The 13,335-nt window shown below is 47.3% G+C and overlaps 1 protein-coding gene across 6 annotated transcripts in view; it reads right to left on the bottom strand.

The window, feature by feature from the left end:
• The window catches only part of RAD54L (RAD54 like), a 30,645-nt gene extending 17,814 nt beyond the window's left edge, over positions 1 to 12,831 (bottom strand). For 4 of the 6 annotated variants that reach the window (XR_004349111.1, XM_032626072.1, XM_032626084.1 and 1 more), the window contains exons 1-8: positions 12,730 to 12,831; positions 11,907 to 11,993; positions 10,406 to 10,525; positions 5,627 to 5,687; positions 4,763 to 4,898; positions 4,251 to 4,320; positions 3,843 to 4,131; positions 3,489 to 3,613 (exon numbers count right to left, since the gene is read on the bottom strand). Coding sequence is in view for 5 of the 6 variants with exons in the window: in XM_032626072.1 (XP_032481963.1) it covers positions 3,489 to 3,613; positions 3,843 to 4,131; positions 4,251 to 4,320; positions 4,763 to 4,898; positions 5,627 to 5,687; positions 10,406 to 10,525; positions 11,907 to 11,993; positions 12,730 to 12,759 (918 nt within the window). In the remaining variant the exon portion in view is untranslated. Of the gene's footprint in view, positions 1 to 3,488; positions 3,614 to 3,842; positions 4,132 to 4,250; positions 4,321 to 4,762; positions 4,899 to 5,626; positions 5,688 to 10,405; positions 10,526 to 11,906; positions 11,994 to 12,072; positions 12,706 to 12,729 lie in introns of those variants that run through there. The other 2 variants (XM_032626093.1, XM_032626103.1) reach the window with 2 other exon arrangements.
• Positions 12,832 to 13,335: the final 504 nt, after the last annotated feature.

Raw genomic sequence — 13,335 nt, 5'->3', positions numbered from 1 at the left:
TGGATCCCTCTAAACTGAAGCTCCCTGATGGCTGGCAATCATGAGATCCCCAGGGCCTGACACAAAACAGGTACTTAATAACTCAATTAATGAACTGAACTGATGCACTACCCCTGTGGGTCTCTGTGAAAGGGAAAGCCAACCCCAGCTCCCATGGGACCTTCCTGGCTCCAGACCTGGCTCCTGCCACCATCGGCCACAGATTTAAAACCCAAATGCTGGCATATCAGCAAATCAAATGTTTGGCCAGATGAAAAGTTGTCAGAGTTCTTATTTATAAGCTGCTGCTAAACTTCTGTTCTGGCAGAATTCTCAGCTTATCCTTTTAAAAGCAAAAAATGACACCAAGATTAAATACCACCACTTGTCTCTCTGAAACATGAGCCCCATGAGTAGATTCTTGTTTTTACTGCATTTCCCAGCATCTGACTTGCTTTGTGTTCTAGCACTTGTAAAGGAACATACATGGGTCCAGATGAGGCATACAGGGACAAGTCCTTCCATAACCAAGCCAAGCTTCTCCCTACACCAAGCTTTGGTTACAACCAAGGCATTAAGGGAGAAGAAAGAGCCAGGACTTAAAATCTGAGACCTGGATCCAGCACTTCTCTGAGTTTCAGTCTCCTCATCTCCAAAACTGAGATGATGACGATGATGATGACGTCAATCCCTCCCCTGTTCATACACCTTACAAAATGCTTCCCTATATCCTCTTTCTTGATCTGTATCATGTCCCTTTCAGGTAGACCATGTGCTATCTACTCTATAGTCTCAGAGCAGTCTCATCTGCAGTCATGCTTACAAGTGGCAAAGCCAACGCTGATCCCAAGTGTTCTGACTTGCCCTGTCTAACTCAGATTACAATGTGGATCAAGATTCTGTACAGTTATTATGCTATTATTATGTTATTATTTCTGTGTTCCAGAGAAAAGCATCAGCTGGGAGGAAGCTGGGAACATGAAAGCCTGGGGCAGAACCTTCTCTTTCCCAGATCCAAACAGGACAAACTTCTAGAGTAGGCTGACTATCTTTCAGGACTTTGGCTTCCTCAGGTCTCTGACAATTAACACACTGCTGACAAATAAAAGGTAGAAAAAAAAGAAAAAAACCATAAATAAATAAAAGGTAGAAGAGCAGAAGGGAGGGCCAGGACCCTGCAGTGTGGCAAGAGGCAGCCTGGTCCCTCATGCCAGTCAGCTCAGAAAACAGGAGAGAATGAGGAAGAAACGAAACACTGTAGAGCAGAAGAAAATCTAGATGCCGCCCAGTCCTCAAGGGCTCAAGAGCCTGCCTTCCCTTCCCTTCCCCAATGCCCTGGCTTCTAGACCAGGCTCCTGGCACCGTCCCCCTCCATGGTGATGAAGCAAATGCCAGGGTCCTGGACAGTGGCCACGTGCATACCCCATCTCAATCTGCTAAATCTCTTACTCCTACCAAGAAATGGCCCATCAGGGTATCAAAAGTTGGCAGACATGCCAGACTCTTCATAAGGACAAAAGCTCAACTGGGAAACAGCTCACTACTAGCAAACATGGTACCCCAAAGTAAGCTTTTCTTCTCTGTCCTCTCCCCAAACCCTCAGATACAAGGTAATCTATAGTCCCCAGAGCACAGTCAAGCCTGCCAATCAGTTGACAGATGGGGCCAAGTCTTTCAGCCACCTCTCCACTAAAGCCCCAGGGGTGTGCAAAGTGACCTTACTTTCCCCAAGATGTAAACAATGGCAGCAGGCTCAGGGTAGTCAAGTCCGCTAAAGACGTGGGAAATTCTTTATACTGGGAAGCTCCCAGCCACCCTCACTCCTTTCCAAGTAGTTGCATCCCTACCACCCTTCATGTACAGTGTTGGAAAAGGCCAGAGAGTAACAACTGATGTATTTTCCTTAGTCCCAGAGAGTCAACACAGACTCACAAGGTGTATGGACTATCCACACTGGACTTTCCTAACTCTGTGCTTCTGTTCACGAGTCCTCTCAGCCTAGAATAAAAACCAAAGCTGAGGGGACTGCCTTGGTGGTCCAGTGGTAAAGAATCTGCCTTCCAATACAGGGGACGTGCGTTGGATTCTTGGTCGGGGAACTAGGTTCCCAAAAGCCGCAGGGCAGATAGGCCCGCACACCACTACTACTGAGCTCACGCACCTCAACTAGAGAGCCTGCGTGCCGCAAACTACATAGCCCACGCACTCTGGAACCTTCATGCCACAACTAGAGGAGAGAAAACCTGCAGGCCACAATTAGAGAGAAGCCCACACGCCACATGAAAGATCCCACATGCCTCAATGAAAATCCTGCGTGCTGCAACCAAGACCCGACGCAGCCAAAAAAAAATTAATTAATTAAATAAATAAGTACATAGTACATAAAAAAAAAATTAAGGGACTTCCCTGGCGGCACAGTGGTTAAGAATCTGCCTGCCAATGCAGGGGACACAGGTTCGAGCCCTGGACCGGGAAGATCCCACGTGCCACGGAGCAACTAAGCCCATGAGCCACAACTACTGAGCCTGTGCTCTAGAGCCCGCGAGCCACAACTACTGAGCCCGTGTGCTGCAACTACTGAAGCCTGCACACCTAGAGCCTGTGCTCAACAAGAGAAGCCACCGCAAGTAGAAGCCTGCGTGCCGCAACAAAGAGTAGCCCCCACTCACCACAGCTAGAGAAAGCCCACGCACAGCAACGAAGATCCTACGCAGCCAATAAATGAATGAATGATATAAATAAATAAATAAAAGGCCCTGCATGAGATAGATACAGATAAGAAACTTCCCTGGCGGTCCAGTGGTTAAGACTCTGCGCTTCCACTACAGTGAGCATGGGTTCGATCCCTGGTCAGGGAACTAGATCCCACATGCCATGTGGCACACCCAAAAAATAAAACAGAATTTAAAATAATTATTTTTAAAGGTGAATTATTAAAAAAAACAAACAGCAACAACAAAAAACGAAAAAACACCCAGAGCTGACATGTACCAAGGTCTTATGACATACAAGGCACTGTGATAAAAGCTTTCCTTCATTTAATGCTCACAATAATCCCATAAGGCAGATATTATCACCCATTTTATTGACACAGAAAAAGAGGCTTGGGTGGTTAAGTAACTTACCACTTACTCTGATAAGTGGCAGAGCCAGGATTTGAACAAAGATCTCTCTGACCCTAGAACCTATTCCCCTAAACACTGTACCATGTCTCTCTACCCATCCAAATCCCTCCCACCCTTCAAAGTCCTTTGGTCTAGGAAAACTGTCTAGAGGCAACAAAACCAATCAGCCCACAGCACCTCACTCTCCTTGGCATTCCAAGCTCTGCTTAACCCCTCTTTCGGCATATTGGTACCATGGGCTCTCCCTCCCATTTGCCTCCTCCAAGGCAGTATGTTCTGTCCTCTGCATCCCCCAGTAACTGGCACAGCCCTTGGATGGCAGTTCTCAGTGAGAAGACATCGACAGACTTTCTCTTACCACCCAGACAGCTGAGCGTCAAGTACCTCATCACATATGACCAGTCCAACACTCCCTCTCCGGAGGACTCCGACATGAAGGCGGAAAGTCTCATAGGAAATGATGAGGATGGGAGAAGGCACTCTGGCTCCACGCTGGTTCATAAATCCTTCTACAACAAAAAAGGTGTCAAGGGAACAAATCTGAGAATATCATAAAGAAAAAGCCAGTTTGATGATTCTTTAATTTAGCCTGGAAATAACTATTTCAACTCTTTCCACAGGAATTCTACTTTCTGTCACCCCCCCCCCCTGCCCTCAACCCTGGCCATCAGTGAGGATACACTTAAGACAGGAGCAGGTTGTATGGAGGAGTGCGGCCATGTTTGTTAAGGCTCCTACCCAGCTTTTGGTCTATCTCGTCCTTAGAGCCTCCGTCGATGGCTAGAGGTTGGATCCTCCCTCCAAGCCATTTCCCAACTTCATTGTACCAGTTCTTCACTAGGCTGGAGGGCGACACCACCACTGCCTTGTCAATTTCTGGCTTGCACTCTGGACTCTGGCGCAAAAGCGTCCACATCAATGTGATGCATTGCAGCGTCTTGCCCAGGCCCATCTCATCAGCCATGATGCAGCCATGGCTACCAGGGATGCGCCGACTGGTGACACACTCCCACAGGAACTTCACTCCCTGGGGAATAACAGCACTCAGCCCACTTTGGCATCCACACTGCTGCTGCCCCAGGGATGACAGCCCCTCAGGTGCAGCCCCTACCCTAGCCCAAACTCACCCCCCCACCCCCCATTTACCTCTCTCTGATGAGGCCTCAAGACCTTACTGAGAATAGGATCAACGACCACATGGACAGGGAGTTTTTCCCTGAGAAAACACAACAAAGAAAACATGGAGCTCAGCCACGGGCAAGGCCACACCCTCAGAAAGTTGTGTCCTGTTGATTCAGAGGCAGCTGCCTAAGAGAGGACCTCCTTGGCCTGGTGCAATCAAACCATAGCAAATTCCTCTCCAGGGTGAGAAAGTTAGGAGATGGAGATGGGTTCCCTATGTCATCACCTTAACCTTCCCTGTGCCCCTGAGTGAGCCCAGTAGGAATGGATGAGGAAACCCCACCAACTGGACATGTCCACATGTTCCTCCCCAGGCACTCTCCTTCCCCACCTACTCACTCTGGATGGTACAGTAGTCATGACAGCACTCTGAAAACATGCAGGTCCCAAGGTGAAATCACACCAAAATGCTCTCTGCCCTCCAGGTTTGTGCACTTATAGGACCAGAACTGCTCAAGAAATACCAGTGCACATACTTGTCAAGCTTCAGCTGGTCGTGGGCGCTCAGCAAGGGAGGCTCGTACAGAACCAAGGCACCTTCTTCCAGAGGGTCATGGAGGGCCCGGCGGACCCCAGCCCTTTTGAGGCCCAATGCCCGAAAGCCCAGAGGACCTAGAAACCAACAATTTGTCACCTAAGCCTCTAAGTTGAGGAGCTCCAGCAGGCCCAGCTCAAATGCCTATCCTTCACATAAACTTTCCTAAGCTTCCATATGACCCCCTCTCCCAAAAACCTCTCCAAAAGCAGTTTGGGCACCTATGCCTGACCATTACCCCAGTCTGCCTCAGATCAGAGTTTTCTCCATATGACTTCTCCCATTCAACTACAAACTTCTGGAGGGCCAAGTCTCGTTCATCTTAGATCAATCCTGGAAAGGTCTGAAACCCTAAAGGGACCTTTCAAGACTGAGAGGTCTTGAGAGTTCGCCTCCTCCCTCTCAGCCCCCAGTTTTAGCACAATTCTATGCCCTACATAAGACAGGGGGAAACCCTATAGAACCTATGCCTCTGACAGAGTCAACCTCATAAAGGAAATGCTACTGAACTCACTTGGACTGAATATAGCCTGGGTCCATCAGCCACCCTGGCCCACCAGGAGCTTCCTGAACACTGACATATCCCCACCAAGAAGATGAGGGGCAGTTAGTCTTGGTAGCCTTTGCCGAAGCTGTCAAACACAGACTTTACGCAGGCCCCGGGAAGGTCACCCCATACATAGTCACCACTGGACTGGCATCTTTAATTCCAAGGTAAGCTGTACTTACAAAAGCAGAGGTTTTTATCTATTCAGGCATATTCACACGTGACTAATTTAAGAAATAGAAAAGTCTCCATTTTTACCTTGATAATTTGGAATGGGGATTTTGAAAGGCTTTGACAAAATGCTTCGAATAAATGCTTCCTAAAAAGAGAAGAAACAGGGATTCAGGACTGATTGGAGATGTTATGGGATAATATTTTTACAAATGCAGTCTAAAATGCCTGTTTAAGCATCGTAATACATTCAGAGCATTGTATTTTGATTATGTTTCATTCAGATGCATCTAGAACAGAAGGAGATGTGCTCCATATTAAATTAGGTTTGGTACAATGGCTTTTACCTTTGAGGCTTTGCATAAGGTTCCACAAATCCCCAGGGACAAGAGAGTGCCAAAGCAAATACCTAGCCTTGGTCAACCACAAGGCTCAGAGCCTTTAGCTTATGAAAGACCATGCCAAGTAAGGACACCTAACTATTCCCTAGGCTGCAGCGCCTTAAGAAGAAAGCACCACAAACTCACCCAATCCCAGTACTAACAGAACTCCAATGTCTGGATTTAACCACTGTCCTACAGGGTTACACCTTTCCAAGCATAGCGCACATTTCCTTTTTTGTCATATCAGTTCTGCCTACTGCATCCAATTCCCGTATCAACTCTCACATCAGCCTCCTTGGGAACTAAACAGCCCTTCAAAGAGTAGTGGTAGCAGGAGTAAAAGGAGTGGTAGTACTAGTAAAATAATGTTGACAACAACAGCAAAAGTGACAACAATAATGATGATTAACAATGTATGCCAGATGCGGTGCTAAGCCCTCGCATTCATGTTACCATTTAATCCTCATTAACAGTCCTATGAGGTCCATATATTACTGGCATCCCCATTTTACAGATGAGCAAATTGAGGCTGAGTGGTTTCCCAAGTCACACAGCCATGACATTTGCAGGACTTTCCTGATTCCAGGCCCTTACTTGTAACTACTGGGCAATATGGCTTCCTAATCCAACCTGTTTGAGTATAGCCATGTGGATCAGCCCAGAGTCAGCAGCTTCCTGCCATGGGAAGGCACAAAAGAGGGAAAAACATGAGAAAGAGGACATGAGAGAGAGGGGAAGCCAATCACCAAGAAAAAGCAAGGGACAAGGGTGACAGGAAGTCTCTGTGCCATCACTTCGGCCTGGAATCAGCACTGGGCTACGGGGCTGGGGCAGGAGGCAGGGGAGTCCGCAGTGCCAGCTCCTGAGCTACCTGAAAACTCCCATCAAAGTTCTGATCTATATGCACCTGAGCCCTCAGGGAATTACGACAGACTGTAAACCTCAACAAAATAAGAGCTAGAACCCAAGAGAGCAAGGCGAAAACAAGAGCAGAAACCCTAAAGGTAGTCTTAGTGGAATACATTAGTGCAAAAAGAAGTAATGAAAAGTACTCCCTTCTAGCAATAAGGTATTTTAATAGGGAAAAAAGCAAGCCTGTCTTGCCCTGAAATTCTTACCTTTTTAATTCTGACTCACTTCTATACAGATTATAAATTAAATTCTAGAAACTCAATGTAGTTTAAATAGGAAAAATGTAATGAATATATTTGGCAATCTATTGGAAGATAGAAAAGGAACGTGGAGAACTGAACTTCATCACCACACTAAATAACACGACAAGCCCAGGGTTGGAGAAAGGCCCAAATTCTTTATTTGCGTGTTTCTTTGCAGCTGAATAAAATCTTTTGACTATGTTTAATTACCATAGCAATGATGAGAAACTCATATATAGAACATGCTAACAAAAAGCTACCTTTAAGTCAAAGGAGAGGAAAAGGAAGGAAATGGACTCTAATTTCTTTCCTAACTTGGCGTCAATTCTACTTTTAATTCTGAAACTATTATTTTCAAGACTGTCAATATAAGAGGCTAGTATTGAAGCTCTAAGTAGCCAAGAATTTATGCTCCAAATTTAAAAAGACGTTCAGTAAAACCCAGGAGCCACAAGTTCTGCAGGTAGAAGTGCAGGCTTGTACAACTACTGTGGAAGAAGGTGAGGACCCATGGCCAAAAACATCTGAGGGCAGAGCCTGCAAGACTCGCAATGGCCAGCCTCCAAGAATCTGGTCTGGTAGTACTCACTAGACTCTGACAGAGGCAGAGGAGAAAGCATGCTCTCACTTTATTTAGTTACTGAAAATTCATACCACCCTTTCCTTCTGATGATAGAAGAGGGAGAAGAACATCCCTCCTCCCCCGCAAGGTCAAAGCTTCCCTCTTCCACAGAGTCACTCTATCAGGTGTGCCTGATCTCTCCTGTTGTCTCAACTTCTCCCTCTCTACTAGCTCTTTCTCACCAGCATTTAAAACATGCTTAACCCCAATAAAGATGTTAAAAAAAAAAAAGCTTAACTCTCTCCTATCTCAAAAACAAAATGTCCTTTGACTTCTTATCTCCTCCCCTTCAAACTTCTAGAAAGAGTAGTCTGTCTCCCCTTCCTTATCTCTCACTCCTCCTATCTTCTGCCCCTTCCACTCTTCTGAAGTGATTCTGGCCAAGGTCACCAATGGCCTACAAGACCTTAACTCCAAGGGATATGTTTCTACCCTATCTTACCAGACAAAGCTGGCCACTCCTTCCTCTCAAAGATTCTCTGCTTTTGACTTCCATGACACCACTCTCCCAGTATTTTGCCTTTCTGGGACCTCATGCTCAGTGCCCTAGTGCACTCTTCTTCCTCTGCCCAATCCCTTTAAAAGTCAGTGTTCCTCAGGGCTCAGCCCTAAGCTCTTCTAACTGTACGTTCACATGGACACTCCAATACACTTTGTAGGTCAAACAAACTCTATGCCAATCACCCCAAATCTATTTCCAGTCCATAACTCCCTCCTAGGTACCACACCCACATCCGCAAACCCAGACATCCTACAGGACTTAAAATTGATTGTGTCTAAGGCTAAAGTCTTCATCTCCAGAGCTGCACTGACTTTTGTGGTCCTGAAGCATTTTTGCCTTTGGGGACCCTTCCTCCACAGCTTTCAAACAGGCTGTTCCCTCTATCTAGAAAACTTCCTGTTCTCTTCACCTGGCAAACTCCTCGCATCCTTCAGAACTCAACCTAATCAGCATGTCCCTCAGATTCGGGTCTCCACCAGCCTCCAGACTGTTAGGCCCCCTGTTTGCATACACCCACCACATCCGCACTTATGTCATATAGTTCTATAGGACAACAAAATGAATCCGGAATGAAAACAGTCCCGAAGGACTACACACCACTTTTTAAAGCTCAAGAAAACGATTAAACAATGTATTACTTACTGAATTATATATATATGGTAAAACTATCACAAAAAGCAAGGGATGATGAATATAATTCAGGATAGTGGCTACCTCTGGGAATGAGAAAAGGGATTATGAATTTGATGATGTTCTAGTCCCGGATGGTGGGTTCACAAGTGTTTGTTTTATATTTTATATACATTATACATATGTGTTTTTGTATTCATCAAATACTATGTGAAAATGTTTTTAAGTGTTTGCTGAATGCACAGATAACTAACCTCCACTACACATTCCCATCAACATACTCCCATTTTTCCTTCAAAATGTCCCTGTAAAGTAAAAACACAATCCTGTGTCTCCTCTACTCTCAATACTACACTTCTTCTGACACCAGATGTGTGGGTTTTCCATACATGAAGCAAATCTTCGGCTCCATGTAGGTGCCCTACAACTTAATTCCAACACTATCTTCCAGGAGAAAGCATCAGATCCTAAAAGGGTTCAGTCCCACGTGACTGCCTTCCCCAGTGCTTCAGATGCAAATCTCAAGTCCAGGTGGTTACCTGTGCTTCTGACCACAAGCTATAAATCAAATGTTCCCACAACCCCCTCCTTGGGTTCGATTAATTCGCTAGGTGGCTCACAGAACTCAGATAGTTTACTTACTAGATTACTGATTTATCACAAAGGATATTAAAAGATATGAATGAATAGCCAGATGAAGAGACACACAGAGGGAGGTCTGGAAGGGTGGTGAGCACAGAAACTTCTGTCCCAGGGGAGTTTCGGGTGTGCCCCTTCCCGACTTCCAGCTCACCAAGTCAACAACCAGGAAGTTCTCCAAACCCTCCCATACCTTTTGGGTTTGTAAAGAGTAGGACCGATTAAACATTGGCCATTGGTGGTTTGGTTCCCCTGGCAACCAGCCCCAAAGTTAAGTGCTTTACAAAGTCATCTCATTAGCAAATTCAGGTGTGGCTGAAAGGGGTTTGTTAGGAATAACAGAAGACACTTTTATCACTCTTATCACAATCCAAGGGTTTTTGGAGATGGTGTCACTCTGTCCCTCAGAGAGTTTGGAGGAAAAAGCTTTGGATGGAGCTAGGCAGATCTGACAACTCTGTAACTTTGAGCAAATTACTTAACTTCTCTGAGACTCAGCTTCCTCATCTTAAAAAATGAGAGTTACATGAAATAATGCACAGAACCTGCCACTTGATGATTACCTTTGATTTTACTAGAGGATACACGTGAAAGCTGTAGGACTCTGGTACTTCTTAGAAGCCATATGCAGAGTCAGAGACAGTTCTCTGACAGGTTTCAACACCCTGCCATAGCCTTCACTCTCCTGCACCCTCTTGTCCTCAGCAACCTGAGCCACCTGAGATCTGGTGCTCAACTAAATATGAACAAGGGGAATTCCAAGTCAGGCACACAATCTCTAAGGAAAGAGGTCAGGCCTTTTCCAGGTCCCAGAAGCTGTGGGCAGGCCCAAAGCCCCCACTAAAGCATCTGCTGGCTACTGTGTGAGGACCGAGGGAGCCTCCCTAGACAAAACAGGGCACACAAAGACATTGGCAGGTTGCAGTTAGGGCTTACATGTTGACTGCTGTCCAGACACGGTGGTCGATTCGTTAGGTGAGTCAAAGGTTTCCGAAAAGGAGACAGAAAACACTCCTGGCTCTGAGTCTCACTGCTGGATTTCCGTTTCTTAGGAGTCTAGGAGAGAGAATTGGGGAAGGTGAAGTCTGGGAGATATAGAGTTCACCACAATGGCAACTAACATTTCAAATGCTTAAGTGCCAGGCACTGTGCTAAACTCTTCACATGTACAATATTATCGTGTATCATCTTCACAGTAATCCTAAAATACACGTTTATATCCTGATTTAACAGGTGAGAAAACTGGAGCTTAATGAGGTTAAAGAACTTGCCTAATCTGAAGGGCACTAGTAGAGGTAAATGAAGTGGACCTGTGAAGGGCAAGTCCATCAGTAGCACAGAGTCATGCTGCCCGCAAATCTTCACTCTAAAAGCCCCAAGGAATACTGAGTGACCCTTTGCTTCCCTCCCTGAGTTTACCAATGGAGGGCAAGAGTTCAGCTGCTCCCAACTCCCAGGCCTCTGAGACCACTCTCAACCAGCCACACCATAGCAGTGAGAACACCAGCACTGAAAGCATTTTCTGAAGCAACCAGTAGCAGACAGCACCAAGTTCTGCCCCAAGTTCAAGTCTGAGACCCATGTAAGTGGCAAGGGGCAGCCAATGTGTCTCCCTCACAGGTAGAGGAGCCGCCTGCACACCAGCAGTACAACTACAGAGTAAGCCCCACTGAGCCATCAGGCAAGAACCCACTTGCACCAGGTTGCCAAGGTATTTGAAGCTAAGGCATACCTGAAACAGAAACACCAGGCCACTTCCGCTCTCTCTACAGGCTTTTATTCACTCACTAACCCCGCCCAAAAATGCCTTTGAGAAGTTCCTTAGCTAATCTCTTCCTCCAAAGTTCCAGTGGCCAAACACTGCTTCTTGGATTGCTCTCTGAAGTACATACTACATCTTCCTACCGATTTTGGTTACACAGGTCCTGCCCACAGCCAGCCCCAGAAAGCCTCCAAGGCAGAGCCCAGTCCAAAGTCGAACATAGTGCCCTTGAGTATTTGCAGGGACTGGAGGGGCATTACCCCTCCAATCTAGGCCCAAGGGAGCTCAGACTCTAAGGTAGGCCCAGTACACTCTACTGTTCTGTGACATTGGGCAGGTGACAAAGAGCGGGCTGCTAGTTGCTGTTGGGGAACCCCCTTTTTTTCCCAAGGGAGCCAAAAGCCCAACCCAATCAGCTCTCTGCTTTGGAATGCCCCTTCCTAACCAGGAAGATTGAGGCATATTAGCTTCTAATGAGCACCTTGAGAACAAAGATTTTATTTATGTGGTTCAATGCCTGACACATAGCAAGCACTCATTGAAGTTTACTGAAAGAGGCTTCTGGAGGTGACGGGGTTCACTCCATGTAACCCCAGAAACCAGGTCTAGGGTTCCTTTCTGCCTCAACAGCCTGCACCCCCACCTTCCCTATCCCCTTGAGGGCAGAGGACTCACCACTGCTTCAGGCCGCCAGTCTTCCTCATCACAGGGTCCGCCTTCCGGTTTTCTCTTGGCCAGCTGACTGGGAGCTAAGCTCCTCCTCTGTAAGGAGAGGACGGAAAGTGAGCCCATTAGACACCGCCATAGCGCTAGCCACAGCCTCCCCTAGGCCCATATTTACCATTCTGGGCCCAGGAACATAAAATGTCAAGTACCCATCAGCCAAAGGTCAAAGGCACCCAACAGCTGAGAACGCAGAACCAGCCTGGTAAAGAGCGGGCTGCTACATTACTGAGAGCATGGGCTAATTAAAGAGGGAGCATGGATGGAGGAATTACAGCCAGGGGCTGAGGTCTGGGCCCAAACTGTGAAAGTGTCGGTCTCCAGTTAGCCGAGGCAGCCGAGGCAGAAGAGAAGGCCAAAAAGGAAATACCCAAGCAGAAATGAGTAGAGGTCTGGGATGGGGCAAAGAGGCAAGGTAGACTGCCAGACTGAGCAGAGTGGAGTCGAGATAATGTTCCCAGGTGGACGTGAAGGCAGAGGGTAGCTGCGGGGTGGAAAGGGTAATCACAGGCCAGGAGAGAGGCTACAGCGGTGAAAATTCGAGGCCTGGGGAGGGCGAGTCCGGAGGAGTGCGGATGCCGGACTGAGGGAGGCCGAGCAGGGGTCCAGTCAGGACAAGTAGAAGACCCGGCCTTGGGAGGGTAATCCCAGGCGAGGCTGGAAAGAGCGGCAAGGATGCTCAATCCCAATCACTCCCCCTCAACCTCCCTCTTCCCAAAGCGCGCGTTAACAGCCGCCAGGACTCCCAGGTCCCGCCAGGCCCGGTCAATCGAACCTCCCGCGGTGCCGCCACCGCACCATCCATTGGCTGCGTTCGATGACTTCGGCGCTCGCGACCCAAGGACGGGGGCAGGCCTAGCGCTGTGGTCGCTGAGAGGCCTGGACTCTGGAACTGGGTAGGCTAAACGGACGAGCGAGGAGGAGGGACTTAAGCGGTAGGGCGGGGCCTGCAGTGGCGGGAGCCGTTGGGCGAAGTGGGAGGGGCGAGCGCGCCCGCCGGGTTTTTGCACCCGCGGGCAGGACCCCGGCTCCGGTCCACTGCCGTTTGCGGGAGGCCGGTGAGCTGCCTCTGATGATAACTGTTACTATTTGCCTGGGGTGGGGCAGGGGATAATTTCTTACTGATTTTTTAATTATTTATTAAATTTTTAAGATAATTGCAGATTCACATGCAATTGTAAGAAATAATACAGAAAGCTCCCATGTACCCTTTACCCTTTATTCCATTTCCCCTAATGGTAACATTTTGCAGAACTATAGTATGACATCAAGACCAGGTTATTGACAAAAATGCAGTCAAGATACTGAACATTTCCATCACCTCCTGAGAATCTCTCATGTTGCCCTTTCATAGCCACACCCATTTCCTTCCCCTTCTCAC

Source organism: Phocoena sinus, chromosome 1 (genome assembly GCF_008692025.1).
Source record: "Phocoena sinus isolate mPhoSin1 chromosome 1, mPhoSin1.pri, whole genome shotgun sequence".
NCBI classification, from domain to species: Eukaryota; Metazoa; Chordata; class Mammalia; order Artiodactyla; family Phocoenidae; genus Phocoena; species Phocoena sinus.
This window is presented reverse-complemented; position numbering and strand designations above follow the sequence as displayed.